The sequence below is a fragment of the Paralichthys olivaceus genome, chromosome 9 (genome assembly GCF_024713975.1).
Source record: "Paralichthys olivaceus isolate ysfri-2021 chromosome 9, ASM2471397v2, whole genome shotgun sequence".
NCBI classification, from domain to species: domain Eukaryota; kingdom Metazoa; phylum Chordata; class Actinopteri; order Pleuronectiformes; family Paralichthyidae; genus Paralichthys; species Paralichthys olivaceus.
This window is the reverse complement of record NC_091101.1, coordinates 13,334,684-13,352,096: the sequence shown is the minus strand read 5'-3', so window position 1 is coordinate 13,352,096 and position 17,413 is coordinate 13,334,684. Positions and strand designations below refer to the sequence as shown.

Sequence of the window (17,413 nt, the reverse complement as noted above, 5' to 3'; positions counted from 1 at the left end):
GTGTCATTCCTGGATGTCCTGTTGATGTGGGACACAGCTGGCAAACTTCCAGCGGCTGAGGCTTTGGAAACGTAGTAACGTCACTGCATGCAAAATATGGCTCCAGCAGAGAGAACATGTGAGAGAGAGAGATGTAACTCACCGACAGGCACAGAGCTTTCAGTCACTGAAAACTAACACCAGGAAGATACAGGTAATTTCATTTAAACATGCTGGACTCATGTGGAGATTCTCCATCGGCCTCCTCCAGGGATACAAAGATGGACACAGATGATAAGCACATGGAGGGAATGAAGATGGAACGAGAAATTAAACAAACAATGGGTAATGACGTCTCTGACGAGATGAACCAACCCCTTACGCTGGGTGAAGGACCATCCAGCTGGAGGAGAGTCGGAGAGAGATCAAGACCCAATCTCCAGTGGACAAAGAGCTTCCCCCCTTACAGTCAGTGCATAGGTGGACTCGGAGACTGGGACAGTGAGCTCGATTCGGATACAAGCATCCCTCACCAGCAACCTCTTACCCATGATGAGATGATGAAGAAAGACTGGACAGAGGGTTTTAAAGGCACAGAAAGAAAAGATGATGTTCAAGTGAATCCGAGATGTGCAAGGGATGAAGTGAGGGCAAAATCAAGGGCGAGGAGGTCAGGTGGGAGCTATGAAGACGACACAGGCAGATGGGAGAGAGGAAGGTGGGGTGGGAAGAGAAGAGTGGAAGGGAATGGCAGAGAAAGGGGCTGTGATGATGTGGAAAGGGTAGGGGGCACAAAGAGAGAGTGGAAACACAGGAGAAGTACAAATTCCAGTTCTGAAATAGAAGAGAGGGATGAAGAGAGGAGGAGATTTTCCGTTTCAGTCAAAGATGGAGAGAAGGAGAGTGTTGAAAACCTTGAAGAAGAGGCTGAGGAGCTGCCAGGAACAAGAGGAGGCTCCACGACACATCAGTGGTCCTCCCCACGTCCAATCCTATCCAAGCTGTTACACTCCTCGTCCTCCACCTCCTCCTGCTCCATCAATCTCTCCTCAGTGGAGGACGAGGTCTTCAGTGAAGGAGAGGATGATGGCAAAAAGAAGACAATTAGGAAGGTGAGAAAAAAACTATACCTTTACTACACTATAAGCACTGGTTGTTCTGTTTGTCCATGGAAGGTTTAACATTATATTTCTCATCTGTTCTTTGCACCTGTGGTCCTGTGGATTTGCATCGGATTGAATGAGGACTTTGACAGGGTCAGATTTGAATGGTGTTTGCATGTCCGTCTGCTGCTGCTGCTGTAGATAGAAGAAGATTAGAGAGGAAATGCTGTTTTCTCTCAGTGTATGTTGTGAAGTAGTAAGTAGTCAACAGTGACTAATCATATGTGACTATTTGTATCTGAATTCAATCAGCAGGAAATTGGTGATCAAAACAGTACAATGTAGGAAGCAAACATCTGCAATTTGAAGGATGAAGTCTAAATGGCAATTTTTGCATGATCAGTCTTTACTGAGCATGCTCAGATGCACTTGTGCTACCCATGTTTTTTCAGTTTAGATTTGTCTGTTTAGTCGTAGATTTTTTTATGTATATACAAACAGCTGATACAAACAGCTCAGTTTGTTTTCTACACTCAAGACAAGAGTTAATATTGTAATATTGTGCCCTGACAAGCTTCTGTCAATCTCAGATATAATGTCAAAAGGTGAAGGGTCTTTGTGGTGTTTTATCAGGGGTTTCTCAAAGAGAGAAATTAAATTGGTGGACACTTTTGTCTGAAGAAACGTACAAATAAAAGGATCCAAAGAAACCAATCCACAAGATGAAACTAAGGATGAACATGCAGCCTTGTTTTGGATCTCACATTGTTTTGTACCCTGATTCAGCCGTACTTACAGGGTGAGGCCTTTCCAATAAAAGGCATGTAGACATTCAGGTTCAGTTGAATTGGGATTTCTGATCAGCCTGCAGGTTAATATGGTTGGTATTATTCTTAAGCTTGATCGCAATCCAACTTGCTGGGATAGGCTCCACTCCCTGTACACGATATGCATGCCTTATACAATATGCATAATGGGGAACTACTTCACATACGACTCTGTCTCAGCATCTGTGCGGTGTGAAGACAACAACATAACCTGCTCTGCTCTTGTGCCTCAGTGTCATTCCTGGAAAACCTACCTGACCATAATGCACTGGTCGCTGCGGCGGCAGAGCTCCTGGGTCCAGCTGGCTGGACATCAAGGCATGTGTAACAGTTCATCCAAAACAGACACTTACAAAAACTCAGAGACCACACTTATGTGATAAAGTCTGCAAATCACTTCTATTTGTTTTTGAAAATAGATCTCAGGGGGGACATTTCTTGATGGAATATTTACACTTGAGGAAGCGATTATATGAACCATGATAATTTGATCTTTTGTGTCTGGTTGCTGGTGCCACCAGGTAACTTCCAGCTGAGTGAGGAAGGGGAGGTGCTGAAACTGCACAATGAAGAGGAGGCGAAGTGTCTCGAAAGCCTGATGAAGGACCCACTGAGACCCTTTGTCCCACAGTTTCACGGCACGGTCACCAGGGGGGAGCACTGCTACATCCGGCTCGAGGACCTGCTGAGCGGCCTGAGGAAACCAGTGATCATGGACTGCAAGATGGGAGTCAGGTAGAGTTTAGTCCTCTAGAGGTGATGTGTCTGGACTGGATTGTGGAGAGTGGTATACGCTCAGCTTGGTCGTTTTCATTTACAACTTTTGAAATTTGATTTTTACGTTAGGGTAGAGTAGGCCTTATGCTATTTAAATGATGATTGAGAGTCTCTTTGAGCATCTCCAACCATCTCTGATCACCACTGGTCTTCACTGATTCACAAATTAATTGTTGATTTTAAATCTAAAATCTGCTTTCCTGCAGTTTTTGGTCATATTGAATTCTATTTATCTGTCAGCGACCAAGACAATCTCCCCTCAAGGTCCATAAAGCCGATTCTGAATTTCTGAAAACTAAGACTTTGACATTATATCCTAATTTTTAACCACCATCACATCCCCAATTTTTTAAGTAATAAGTGATTTTGTAATATAGCAATTAATTCACATACAAAGCAAATCTTTTCATTTTAATTGGGTTCACTTTTTCACTGATTATCATCTGTATTTGACAAGTGATGATTGAAGTGGCTTGTGTATGTATAGATCTGATATGCCTCTGGTGTGGCTGGATATATTAATACAGGAAATGCCGGTTTTTCCATGTAACAGTTTATTTTTCAACACAATGTACAATATGGGAGTTCCCCTGTTAGGACATACCAGGAGGAGGAGTTGGCCAAAGCTCAGACCAAAGCCACCCTGCGGAGTGACATGTACCAGAGGATGGTGAAAATAGATCCGTCCGCTCCGTCAGCAGAGGAACACACAGAGAAAGGTGTGACCAAGTGGCGCTACCTTAAGTGGAGGGATACAACCACTTCTACATCCACACTAGGCCTCAGAATAGAGGGCATCGTGGTAGGTGCTTTGAGAGGCTACTAAAATCACTGTTCAACTCATACTACCCAAACGTATCTACCTGTCTGACCCCTGTCTGTGCTGGTGTGTTTTTGTCTTTGTGAGTCAGATGGAGGACGGCAGTGTCCAACGGGACTTCCGAAAAATTAAGACTTTAGCTCAGGTCACAGAGGCATTGCTGTACTTCACTAGGAACAAGCTGGACGTCCTGGTCAGTTCTGCCTATCCCACAAATACCAGTTACATTACTCTGCTCTCATCTTTAAAAACTGTCCATGTAAACAAATGCATTGAAATAGCAACCAAAGAAATGCATAACATGTATGAAGATATTATACATCATACAGAAACCATAAAATGTATTTATTTTAAACTAGCGATTCAACTTGTTACAGTGAAACAGTTTAAGTTTCAGTCTCCCCTGTCTCTCCCCCTCTGTTCTCAGAAAGCCTATCACTCCAGACTACTGGCCCTGAGCGATGCACTGATGAATTCACCATTTTTCAGAAGTCATGAGGTCGGTTTAGACACAATGCTTCTCTTTTTTTATTAGATTCTAGCTGAAGTGAAAAATGAAGATATGAAATATAAGCTAATGCAATAAAGGATAAACAACTCACCAGGAGATCTCTTGGCTGATCCAGTTTATTTTCACCTCACTCACCAAAATCCATCTTTGTTTCATAATGATTTGTAATATCTTTGATCGGATCAGGTGATCGGCAGCTCGCTCCTCTTTGTCCACGACCATAGCAGCAAGGCCAGCGTGTGGATGATAGACTTTGGGAAGACGACCCCCGTGCAGGACGCGTTCAAGCTCCGACACAACATCCCGTGGGTCGAGGGGAGCAGGGAGGATGGCTACCTCATTGGCCTGACCTCCCTCATCACGTCTTTGAGCCAGGCCATCAGTGTGGCCTCCTGTCAGGAGGACAGCAGCAGAGAGGAGGGGAGCATTTTAATGAAGCAGACTGAGGAATGTGGTTGAGATAACCCTAAGACGACACTCTAATTCACCATTGGATGGACAATGCTTGTGCGATTACCGCCATTGAACTGTTACTTCATTTCATTCACGGAAAGGGACAACAGGGGAAGATTTGTTTTACGGGAAATTGGTCCTCCCTGTTTTATTTCCTTTGTGAAGGACCAAAATCCCCAAATGCATGTTTCTACCACCGATGCTTTCTTACTACAATGTTGAAAAAAACCCTCAGGTTCTAGCAGTTCTAAGTAAGTCTCATATAGACTAAAGATACTTTAAAGATTAATATATAATGATAAAACACATGTTGCAATATCACTATTGAGGATTTTATATTTTATATATATTCACCATGGTATGATGCATCTGGAAAGTGTTATACTGGTGAAAATGGGAAATAAACAATGAATAGCCGGTCGTCTTATATCACAAGTAGGGTTTGACAAACACAATAAGTTGAACCAACCAAGTGTAATTAGAAGCAAACTTCTTAGCAGGAGGAAATAATCAAAGAAATGAAATATTGTAAAAGTTACAGTAAAATAAAGCGTTACAAATAATATGTAGTGGAATAAGATACTGAAGTAAAGTACAATTACCTCAAAACTGCATTTAAGTATTGAAGTTACAGCCCAGGTCTGAATACTGAAACACAAATCGGCTCATCAGGACGCTCGTTGAGATGGAGTGATGTGTTTGGGTGTGTTTCTTGAAGCAGTCCAGACGCAGTATCTCGTGTTACACAGTGCTCCAGTCCACCGTCCACTGGGCGTCGCCGTGATTTTTCCTGGCACATTGCAGCAGAGTGGCGCGGGACAGAGCGACTGACACCGCCCGAGGCATCAGACAGGTGCGTGATTTATCATCGCAAAACATCCACAGATTACTGCGAAACACAAAATTAATCGGTCGACTCGGGGAATATTGTCGGAGTGTGTCTGTGAATCCTGAAGCGTGCTCCGCCATGTTGATGCTAACTGTTAGCTAAAGTTAGCTAACACTAATTAACTGCGCACCAGACTGACGCGAAGCAACAAAAAGTTCAAATTTGCATTTCTAATCCGGCTCCGTGTTTTTTCTATACGACACCGTAAAGTCCGGATAGTTTCCCTGAAGGCTGAGCGAGTTTGAAGAGGTTTCCTGGATGAACCACTGGAGCTTGTTTCGGAGAGATTACCCCAACCTGGTGGTGACACGTGCTTTGACTGCCGGTGAGTCTGATCCAGTCACATCCATGTGTTTAAAATGTTCCGTTTAAAATGTGCCCATCATTCATTTTTTTATTAGTTTGATTTAAAGATGTAAAACTAATTTGGAAGTATCCTGAGGGTAGTGTTACAGTACATGTTGGATAAATTATGAAGGAATGGAATACATATTTTAAAAGATGAGTAAAAAATAATTCCAAAAAATAATCTTGTGCGATCGTTTTTTGATAATTCCTCAAATTTGTTATGTGTTTTCAATGATAAGACTCGATGTGAATTCCACATTCAAACATTAATATTAACCTATATTTGAAGTTGTTTTTTGAAATTATATGGAATGTTAAATCCAAAATATATTCAAAAATGGCTCTGTCAGTGTTAATACATTTTTTCAGCTGAATTTTCTGCAGGTTCATCTCATCAAAACGACCTGATGTTTCTTTTTGTTCCTTTTTTTAACTTTGCTAGTTTATTTGGGTAGATCCATAAAGAGCAACTGTAAAGAGTTGGTCTCATTATTGTGAAAACATAAATACATTCAATATACCACGCTGCGTGTATGTTAAGCTTTACGTTGGAAATGCATTCTTCTTTTTAAATTGTTTTACATGGTAACTATATTTTTTTTAATTGGCCGCGCTATTTCGTGACCCCGGAAGTTGAAGGTATAAGAAGTACTTCCTCCTTCCATCATCACGCAATCGGAGCTAACAGCTAATAGCTAACAGCAAGTTAAAGAGATTGCGATCAGATCGCCGTCGTGTTTGTCCTCTCGTCCTCTCTTCCGCAGTCTCAGCCTCTGTGTTGTATGAAATAGAGAACACGCTTTTATTAACCACACGAGTTGCGGTGTTTTGTTTTTGGCGATCAATATTCGAGAACTATGGCGGACAGCGGACATTACTACAACGGTAAGAAACCATTTTCACTACCGCATGAGTCTCACACGTTCTGCACCTTGTACAATTATTTTCAGACCATGGGAACTTAATGGCGAGAGATGTCAGGAGAGCTGATCTCATGGTCGAAGAAGGTAAAACCAGACATACATGAAGATACCCGAGGATCTAATCATGGCAATTTATCGGAACATGCATTTATACACTGCCTTATCATTTCAACCGTTTTCTTTTTATTGATTACCGAGCTATGGACTCCAGTCTAAACAAAGACTACATCTTTAGCAGTTATTGCTGCGGTTAAAAAGAGCTGGTCTGTCCTGTACCATGTTTATTCCCTCTGTTTGAGTATAGTGTATATATATCATTATTGTGATCAAATAAATATCAATGTATCATAAATAAAATATACCGCTTGTAGTGAATATTATTTTTCACATGGTCAGAAACTTGATATTCTATATTTAGATGTATTTGATACATTACAACTTCTCGGATGTATGTGTTGACATAATTGCCAAACTTGCTAAGTAACTCTTGAATTCTTATTCTTTGTCAGAGCACGATGATAGAACTGCACCACAATTTCGTAATCGCAAAGGCCGAGGCGCTCACAAGGGACGGTCGTATGACAGATCTCGCAGAGACCGCCAGCGGGGAGGCCATCAGGGTGGCTTTGGAGGTCCAGGACCACGGTCTAGGCTTGAAGACACTGATGGAGATGTAACTATGGGTGAAGGCTCTCAAGACAACGGCTCCCAACACAGATTGTAAGTGTGCCTGATGGGATAAGTCACTGTTTGTCATCAAAAAATAAAAAGCATTTTTGTAGGGGAGAAATATTTACAACAGTACAAAAAGGATTACTGTCAGGACTTTTTTTCAGGAAATTTAGAAAAGCCAAAGGAAACTCTGCTTCAGTTCATCCTGGCTTGTTGGAAAATATCTCCGCACAGCAAGAGCATGCAGACACTGGCTGAAGGAGAGTTGATTAAATCTCTGTTTTGTTCTCTAGCAACCCATATGGGAAACCTTTCCGAAAAGGAGAAGGACGATTTGACAGAGACAGGCGACAAGGGAGAGGAGGAGGTGGTAGAGGTGGTGGCTTCAGAGGAGGAGACCGAGGCGGAGGAAGCGGCAATGGAGGAGGAGGAAAGAACCAGTCAGGCTGGTCTAAAGTAACAGTGAGTATTATTAACATTCAAATGAGAAAAGACAGATTAGCTTGTAATGTGTTGAAGAACATCACATTTTCCTTTGTCTGTTTGACAGATACCACATGGGAGAAAATATGACAAGAAATGGTTACTGACCGCTCTTCAGAACATTTGTTCAATTCCCTTCACAGCTGTACAGGTGAGGTTAAGTCATTTCTGCTCTATTTACATGTTTACTAATCACCAAACTAATTTGGTACTCATAGATTTTGAAAATGGCTTTAGCATAGTTCTTATTTTTGTACAAATTAAAAGGTCTTCTATGAGCAAATGTTTCGAATGATATGCGTGAGCTTCCAGTCCAGTGCTTTGATTTATAATTGCAGCATGGATAGAGCATTTTAATCCATTAAGAGTGCTTTGAGTGTCGATAAGATAAATGTTTTTACTTTGACAGCCCAGATTTTTTGCACAATGTCTTTGTGTAGATGGATCTTGATTGTTTTTCTCTCTCCCCAAATCCTCCAGTACCATGTGGACCACGACAGAGCCCATTTCTACGTGGATGATCCCTCTGCTTCTATCGCTTTACGCAAATGTTCTCACAAGATCACAGACACAGATGGTTATAAGGTATGTTGGAGCTTTTAGATCATTGTTACATTAAATTGCTATTTTAGTCATCCCTACTTCTTTTCCTGGGTATTTTGACACACACATTTCATCTAAAACTCAATGTCTACCTTGTATCTTTATTTACTAACCTCTCTCACCTGATGTTTGTTCTCTAAAGGTTGAGGTACACGTAAACTCCCACTCTCCACCATCCTTCCTCCTCGCTGACCTGAAGCCTGAACACTTAGAGCACCTGAAGGTGAGCTAGATTCAATTTCATTTGGCCGTTGCCCCTAATTTTGTGATTTATTTTTTTTTGCGGTGCAGATCTGACTTCTCATGTCTGCTGTTATCTTTCACAGCAATGTATGGCAAAACGTTTTGATGGCTCCCAGCAAGCACTTGACCTGAATAACATCCGCACAGACCCAGGTAATTAGACTCTTTCTGTGATCAAAGTAGACCGTGGTGTTTTTGTACATTTAGTATTCAATAGAGTGTAAAATGATTTTCTAATTCTAGGTTTTTATTTTAGATGATTTAATTTTTTCTTAATTTGTAACAGACCTGGTGTCCCACAAAGTTGAAGTCACCTTGAATCGGAAGACGCACATGGAAGCTGTCATTACCATTATTGAAGAAAACATTCCAGAGGTAAGATTAAAACATGTGACACATGATTATTCATTGTTAATGCTAAGAAAAGGGTCAAACTGAAGGTACTTGTTTCTTATCTGACTGTTGCCAGCTGACTTGCTTGAACCTGAGCAACAACCGTATCCACAAACTGGATGAACTCTCTGAATTGGTTTCCAAGGTGCCTAATCTGAAGACGCTCAACCTTTCCCACAATGAGGTAAGACAGGCTGCTCTTTTAATCTCAACTAATAACCGCACGTATTTGAAATCCTCCTCACACCATGTTGTTCGGTTTCTGTGGGGTTTAGCTCAAGTCTGATCGGGAACTGGACAAGGTGAAAGGCCTGAAGCTGGTGGAGCTGTGGCTGAACAGGAACCCTCTGTGTCTGTACTTCAAGGACCAGGCCTCATACATCAGGTCAGTCAGCGAGTTTGGGGGATGAGGGGTGACGTCACTATGGAAGGGACACAGTGGTGTGACTGCTTGTGTGCAAATAGGGGTGTCTCTGTAGCGAGAGTAATCAGCATTGTGCTGCAAATAGGGTTGGGTGATATGGGAAAACATCTTATCACGATAATTTTTTTCATATCAGTTGATATCATTATATATCGTGATAAAAATCAAATCAGCGCCACTGCACTGAGACGCATTAACCTGCGCAGTTCAGTGTTGTGCATGATAGTTCAATAAACAGCGTTCATATTTTTGGTGAACGCTGAATGAATGAGTTTACCTATGATAAAACGTGAGAGGGAACACCATGTTTGACCACACGCTGCATGACGTCTCCACAGACACGGCCCAGGTGTTAGCGGTACAGACGCATCTATTACTGCGACACACAGTCTTAGGACCTGATCACATGAAGTTTACTTGGTGTTTGTTTGATTCGCTCTAGATTTTATCAGGCTGCATTTAAACATGAAAAATGAGTCAGTACAACATGAGACGTGATGCATACAGCCAGGACTGGAGGATTCATGATCTGACACCATCGATTAATAACTAAATATATGATCTTAAGTTTGTCATCTAAATCATAACCATCCCAATAAAAAAGCGGAACATATGAGCGAGCAGGTCAACAAGTGACTCTGCTCCTCTGATGTTTTCTAATCACTCTCAGGTAGAACTGATGTTTATCAGGAAGTAGCTTCTTCTGCAACAATAAAGTAAAAACACCGCTTTGAGTCAGAACCTTTGGGAAGAATTCATCTTCTGTCTACAAGAGTGTGTGTGTGTCCTCACAGGAACTGATAATCATATATTCCTCATCTAGTCCTATATTCTGAAATAGTTATTAATCGATTTAACCCTGATGTCCTGACGTCTCGTGTTGTGTTGCAGGTTTAAACATGTGTATCATAAACTCGAGCGGATCAAACAGCAAGTTGCCTGTGTGATAACTAAACTGTTTCCCTAACAGTAAAGGATGATCTCAAGGAGCCAGCCGACATTCAATTTTAACTCCCTGTCTTTGTCTATTTTGTGTTTTTGTTGTGTGGAAACATATTTAAATATATAAACAATATAAAACGCATATTGTATACATTGCACCAAAGTAGAAATGAATGAATTTATCTGCAGTTACTTCAAATAATTTCTTTCTACTTGATAATTAATGTTTCCTTTTTTCAACATTCTTTTAACAAACACTTCCTAACTTAAAGTTTCTGAGGATCATCTAACCGAGATGTGCTTCCACATTGTTTTCCTTTCAGCTTGCTTTAACTTTCCAGTTTGAACAGCTGCCTGCAGTTATTCACCTTTTATGAGGGACATCCTATCATGCTTTGGTCTCTGTTATGGTGCTCAGTGTTGCTGTACCCAGCACTCCTCTGCTGATATCCTAGTTAGTTTTCCATTACCTGCAGTAAAAATGCCACCACTTAACGGCTTATATTAAAAACCCTTGATAAGACACTTTAAAGGAGACCGTCAGCATGACAGTCCTCCTACATGATCTACTGCTTTTAAAGTATCAATCCAACACAATCTTGAGCATTATTATCTCACAGCGTAGTTTTGTTTATTGAAGAGAGGGCAATCCACAGGTGTCTTGACAAATGTTTGGATGAAACAAAAGAAAACCCACAGCCAATGATTCCGATCCCTTTGTAGCATCCTTGGCAACTGGGATCCCTGTATCAGGCGAGTATGGAAGGCTGGATAGCCTATGACGGGTAAGATCCCACCTCAAAAACATGGGACAACCTAAGGCAGGCACAGTCACGATTACTCCGCCTCAGTCCCCATGAGCTCTGGCTCACTAAGAATGTGACGGGAAGAAATTGAGAAGACGGGACTCCACAGGAGAAGCCGTTGGGCTGAAGTAAAGTGGATACGTGTCATTAATGACCAATGATGAGCCAAAGAGAAAACACTGTTTGTCTCTTCCACTAACTTGGTTCTATCTGGCCTGAAACAGGCCACCTTTACTAACTTCTGAGGGAAGTGATTTCTGAACTCCCAAGTTCACTTTTGCCCCGAAATAAGTCAACATAAGTGAGAACACACTCTTCCAGTTTCTGACGGCTGTGACGAGTAGATAAAGCTCAAATATTCAGCAGAGATCATAAATGTCTAATATCCCAGTCCGTCTGTAACCAGAGGGTTGAGGTCTGAAGGAAAACAGTCCATCTACTATTAGTGCATGAAGACCCATCTGTTCAGAAGTGATGGTAACTATGCGACAGTGATTACTGTTTTGCTTGTGCAGTAGAGGAAGACTATAGGATGAGTGGTGGGACTGTTGGGTCCAGCTCACTTTGAGGCCACCTGTCCTTTTTGTTGAGCTCTGTTCTCGGGTTGTCTTTCTTTGCTGATAATCATGGGCGCACACACTGGGAAAATCCCTCACATGATGTTTAGCAATTGTCTCTGTCTTCTGAATGATAGACGACTTGTGTTGGTGTCTGTGTGCATTTTACTTTACATATTCTTTTTACCCAGACCCTGTTTGATTTTGTCGTGATGTAGATTCATCTGCTCCCCCACATCTGGGCCAGAGTTTGGGGGGAGTTGACACCAGACTCCTGGCCACCTCTCTCCCAGTATTTTACTAATAAACATGGATGTGTTTGCTGGTTTCCAGTGCAGTCGTGGGTCTCTGCATGTTTGTATGTGTGCGCTCTTAGAATCAGTGTGCTTATGTTGCTTCCCTATGTCATATCTGTGTAGAGACCCATATTGGGGAAGAGGGTGAGTACCTGCTGGTAAGTAAAATTTGGGGTGGGAGAAGAGCCAAAGAGTACAGCATGAAACTGAAGGAAGGATGACAGTGTGTACAAGACACCATTTGTTGTTGAAAAATAAGTCCTTTGAGACACTGGATGTGGTTACACAATTTCCATGTATCTGTACATGTCTGTATTCTCCTAAATTTTCTTGCAAACCTTACAGCATAAAATGACAACAACTGAGGGGAATAAAAAAAACATTAAGGGGGTCTGTGAGTGTGATTGTCTGTGGCATTATAGTTTTGAACATCACACACATTACAGCTGTGTGGGTATGTGGTCTTTTGTGATAACTTTCCTGCTCTTGATTTTTGTTCCTGTACCAGTGCTGTGCGGCAGAGGTTTCCTCGGCTTCTCAAACTGGTGAGTCTACACGTTTATCTCGCCTCATCATTTATCATTAGCCTCTGTTCTTTCAATACATATACGAAGTTGGTTGCAATTGAACCACACTGAGTAAGGACGTAATGAGAAACTCTGGGTTTTCTGGCACCCTCTTATTAATATAACAATAAACATCTGATAGCTTTTATGTCATTTTACAGTGTGGCTGCATTTCCTCCATCTTTATGAGCTTATTGTAGATTTGTATTTCTATCTGTTAAAGCTGGTCATGAGTACTATCAGCATCTCAAGTCTGTGACATCTTTAAAGAACTGCTAATATGTCTTGTTTTTTTTAAGGATGGTCATGATCTCCCCCCACCCATTGGATTTGATGTGGAAACACCCACCACCATCCCACCGTGCAAGGTTACTTGTTTTATCATGTGATTGATACATCAATTTTGAAACATTGTATTCTTGTCTTTCACTACATGTGTAAGTTTAAGATGCACTGTCCTCCATGTGAAACTATTTTTTAACAACATTTTTTTCTCAATTTGATAATCCAGGGCAGCTGTTTTGGAACTGATGAAATCAAGGCTCTCATTCTTCGCTTTCTACAACAGTGAGTGTCTATATAAATAGTCTGTTAATTACTGGCCATTTTCCAAGGTTAATACTCTGGTTATATTACCCCAACTAGTGGCTTTTTAATTAGCGCTGCTTTAAAACACCTTCATTTCACCTTCAAAAAGGTTTGTGTGCAAGTTATAATCTCAGGAACACAAGAAAAGTGTTGCATGTGATTGTGTTGCAGGTACTACAGCATATACGACTCTGGGGACAGACAGCCGCTTCTTGATGCTTACCATGATGGAGCTTCGTTATCCATGACAACTCCTTATTCTACCCAGAACCCCTCCAGGTAAGAACATGCTCAAAGACACTGGGAATGTGATGCACTAATTCATCTTTGTGGAGCTCCAGCCATCATGGGCTGCTGTTATCTCGGAGCCCACTCCTCCTTATCCAAGCTACATCCACAGCTGTCCATCTTAGTTTTAAAGACATCTGTTTTGCAACAATTATGACTGGCATCCGCACTATGTTTAGTACCTCAATGGAGACTTTTGAAAAAGCTGCTGGTCCTTTTTTGGTTTGAAAACTCAGGGGTTGTGTTTTAGTAAGGACAGATGGATTATTGAGAAAAAGAAGATGCAGTCACCCACATTTGCGTCCTGATTTGGTCTTAATAGTAACTACTGGACTAACAGGTAAGTCCAAGCAAAGAAAAAAACTAGGCACTTATTTTTTACTGTAGCTGTTTTGTTTATATCATTTTCTGCAACCTAACAACCTTATGCAAATAGACAGTTTGCTTTAGAGCTAGAATGCTCATCTGGACGGAGATGGTCTGAGTTTTAAATCCCTGTTTTAAGATAAAATCATCAGTGTGGCGGTAGCCTGAGTCTGAGCTGTATTCTCATTGATTCTGTCTTTCCTGGCATTTAGGAGCAGTCTGGGAGAATATCACAAAGACACTCGAAACCTGAAAAGGATCAAAGATTCAAGTGAGTTTACCTTTCAAAATCTTTCACTGATGGGGAAGTGGCAGTGCTGCCATCGGTCTGCTATAAACAATAAGAAATAAGCAGCACATGATTCAGTGAATGACTGTGATTACCATAACCTGCATAGGAATAATATCAATGAAACATTCTAATATAGGTTAAATATGAACTGACTATGACAGCAGCCTGACATATCTAGCAAGACTTTATATTATATTTGTGTCGCATTAGTAATCATCAATTATTGTTCAAAAGGGAAACAACATCAGAAATGTATATTTGTATATACTGTGTATATTTGTATATGCTTCAGCATCCTCTGTGGAGGAAAGAAAAAAAACTGCCACTCAGTGAGTAGGTGGGTTTTGTGGTTAGGTCTACATGGGCTGTAGACTAGTTACTACATGGCAACCATCATCGCATCTGAATAGTTGACACTGAATATTTTTGTAATGTGAGTTTTTTCCCTCTTTGGATCTCTCCCTCTTTAGCTATGAGGTTTCGACTACTGAAGCACACGCGGCTGAACGTGGTTGCTTTCATCAACGAGTTGCCCAAAACTCAGCACGACATCGCCTCCTTTACTGTCGATGTAAACACTTACACAGTGAGTTCATGTTTGTTATTTTGGCCTGTACTTGAGGCAACATCGTCTCACTGTGGATCATTTCCATTAACTCCTTAAAAACCTTTGTCTACAGAACACGCTGCTGTCATTCACTGTGAGTGGTGTCTTCAAAGAAGGTGAGTAATGATTTTAAATGTGGTTCCCACTCACTGTAAAGATTAAACAATGCTTACTTTTATGACTAATTTATGTCCCGTCTGTTGTTTACAGTTGCTGTTGACGGTAAATCCCGAGACTCTACCATGGCCTTCTCTCGAGTTTTCATCACAGTCCCAGCAGGGGGTTCTGGGTACGTTTAGGGAGCTCCCAATGGTTTCTATGGTCTTCCTGTTGTCCATCTTGATTTCCCTGTAGAAAGTGCCTGTTTCCAAATACAAACAATAGGAACAGCAGTTGTGGGTCACCAAGAAAATACCATCCTTGTCTTCTGCACTTTAAACATCATGAATATTAACAAAATAAGACAGTCTCACTTACATAACTGTTGGGATTTGTTTGATTTTTCCCCAATATAAAAAAATTATATTTCTAGCCTAATTTTCCCCCAAAAATTGTTCTGACAAATATTTTAATTGTGTTTATTTTTATTTATTTAACAGTCACCAAAAGTATCTAAGTATCTCAAAGCCTTTTATTAGCGAATTAAGACGACCACCAACACTTTTCAGAGGAGTAAGTCCACCACCTCCTGAAGCGTTGAAACTTAAATCTGTCTGTTTCTTCTGTGTTGTAGTTTGTGCATCGTGAACGACCAGCTTTTTATCCGAATGGCCACAACAGAGGAGATCCGCCGCGCCTTTGTAGCTCCCGCCCCAACTCCTTCTTCCAGCCCTGTTCCCACCCTCACCGCACCGCAGCAGGAGATGCTCACTGCCTTCTCACAGAAGTCTGGCATGAACCTGGAATGGTCCCAAAAGTAAGGCTTTTATCCCCATGTTGTGTTTCAGTGCGATAGACATTCATTTAGATAACTCAAAATATCTGAACACTTGTTCTGTGTTACAGGTGTCTGCAAGACAACGAATGGGATTTCAACAGAGCGGCACAAATCTTCACTCAGTTAAAGGTAACTTGATTTGCAGTCATTCATTTGTGTGATCGTTTTCATAGCAATGCTCTAAAACACTTTTCTCTCTTTCCAGGCGGATGGCCATATTCCTGATGTTGCATTCATTAAATGAAGAGTTGAATCATACTGAAATCTGCAGTTATTTTATTTATGCCTTTTGTTTAATTTTTACTGTTGGCTTCTTTTGTTTGTTTTTAAAAAATGATCAAGGTCACTTTACTTTGATTATTGCTTTGTTTTAGCAGCCAAATGTCAACAGTTTGACCAAACAACTGATGTTAAGATCCAAGCTATTACAGTAATCTTAGTGTTTGGTTTGTATAGACGTTCACTACATGTTTTCATAGGAATAAAGACTGATGGCTGGACTTGTATTGTGTTCAACAATAAAAATATTTTCTCACAACTGATACATTTCACTTTGACAATAATATTTTATTTATATATTTGAGTATCAAAGTTAAACCTTTAAATTTGGATATACTCAGGAAAACATGGAAAAATCTTAACTCAAAGATCCAGTTTTTGCTTTTTTTCTGGAGATTTGAGAACTTCTCTCAGTCTCCTTATATATAGCACGTTAAAATAGTTGTCTTAAAGACGACTGAGCAGGCTCCTCAAGAGTTAGCTAATATATGGACACAACTACGGCTCTAACAACTTCAATATTAAACCAAAAAACTGGGACGGACAAATACATCAGTATTGGGATGTAAAAAGATTTCAACATTTGCTGATAAATACATTATGTTCATTTGAAGTGGAGATGATGGTGTCTCCAGTGTTAAACTTGTCCAAGCTGCTAAACATGGCACAAATCCTCTTTCTCTCTTTTATAACTATTTATATACTTTGTACTTAATATATTTAAGTGTTTGCAAATTATTAGTTGACTTTCCACTCTATTGAAGATCACTTCTATTTATAAAACATTATCTAGATCTGAGCTAAGTACGTGATGTGGATCTTCATTGATATAAGTATATATGAAATAACTAATTCCATATTCACCTTCAATGTTTCCCAAGCTCTAAATTCAAAATGTGTTAACACAGTTTACTTTCTTGTCAGTAGCTTATTTTTTTTCAGTGGAGACATTATCTTATATTATGACTTACTGTTTACTTATATTGAATAATTAGAAAAGGTGAAGGTGGTTATCAATCATTGTGAAAGCACTTAAGGACAATGGCATGTTTTGCTGTATCCAACATTCACTATATGGACAAAGGTATCGGGACACATGCACCTTACACCTACAGGAGAGCCTTTGTGAGGACAGACCATAGACTGTATATAAAGAGGGACAGACACTGATGCTGGACGAGGGGACCTGGCTGCAATCTCACTTCTAGTTCATCCCAAAGGTGTTTGAGTTCTTCCACACCAGACTCACCCAGTCGTGCCTTCGTGGACCTTGCTTTGTGCACTGGGGCAGAGTCATGCTGGAACAGAGGCCTTCTCCGACAACGTGTTCATATTTTAGAGTTATATTGAAAGAAATTGCCCAAACTTCCTTTATTTGACCTTACAAAGATGGCGCCGGAGTCGAGACTGGAATCGATCGTCTCTTTTCCGGGTTTCGACG

General features: G+C 40.7%; 2 protein-coding genes and 1 long non-coding RNA gene across 6 annotated transcripts; 2 read left to right on the top strand and 1 right to left on the bottom strand.

The window, feature by feature from the left end:
- The first annotated feature begins 151 nt into the window (after positions 1-151).
- On the top strand, positions 152-4,664 carry LOC109636960 (inositol-trisphosphate 3-kinase A-like). Of its 2 annotated transcripts, XM_069531434.1 has the most exons (7): positions 152-1,091; positions 2,143-2,227; positions 2,431-2,644; positions 3,284-3,488; positions 3,598-3,699; positions 3,934-4,005; positions 4,204-4,664. In XM_069531434.1, exons 1-7 carry the CDS (start codon positions 210-212, stop codon positions 4,474-4,476), a joined length of 1,833 nt encoding a protein of 610 aa, XP_069387535.1. In that variant the 5' UTR covers positions 152-209; the 3' UTR covers positions 4,477-4,664. The 2 variants fall into 2 exon arrangements, with proteins under 2 accessions (XP_069387535.1, XP_069387534.1); XM_069531433.1 differs by having other exon boundaries at positions 3,598-4,005.
- Positions 4,665-5,180: 516 nt separating this feature from the next.
- On the top strand, positions 5,181-16,235 carry nxf1a (nuclear RNA export factor 1a). Of its 3 annotated transcripts, XM_020103851.2 has the most exons (23): positions 5,181-5,323; positions 5,570-5,684; positions 6,658-6,714; positions 7,140-7,350; positions 7,596-7,764; positions 7,853-7,936; positions 8,266-8,370; positions 8,531-8,611; positions 8,715-8,784; positions 8,918-9,006; positions 9,101-9,208; positions 9,300-9,409; positions 12,558-12,594; positions 12,915-12,983; positions 13,127-13,182; positions 13,375-13,482; positions 14,070-14,128; positions 14,620-14,735; positions 14,830-14,872; positions 14,967-15,045; positions 15,490-15,672; positions 15,762-15,822; positions 15,899-16,235. In XM_020103851.2, the coding sequence occupies exons 2-23, from the start codon at positions 5,618-5,620 to the stop codon at positions 15,935-15,937; spliced, it is 2,001 nt and encodes a 666-aa protein (XP_019959410.1). In that variant the 5' UTR covers positions 5,181-5,323; positions 5,570-5,617; the 3' UTR covers positions 15,938-16,235. The 3 variants fall into 3 exon arrangements, with proteins under 3 accessions (XP_019959410.1, XP_019959493.1, XP_019959572.1); XM_020103934.2 differs by lacking the exon at positions 5,181-5,323 and having other exon boundaries at positions 5,487-5,684; XM_020104013.2 differs by lacking the exons at positions 5,181-5,323; positions 5,570-5,684; positions 6,658-6,714 and adding an exon at positions 6,351-6,592.
- Positions 14,119-17,360, bottom strand: LOC138411381 (uncharacterized). Its single transcript, XR_011244020.1, has 2 exons — positions 17,222-17,360; positions 14,119-15,117 (listed from the first exon to the last, which is right to left on the bottom strand). It is a non-coding gene; the product is annotated as an uncharacterized lncRNA (long non-coding RNA).
- Positions 17,361-17,413: the final 53 nt, after the last annotated feature.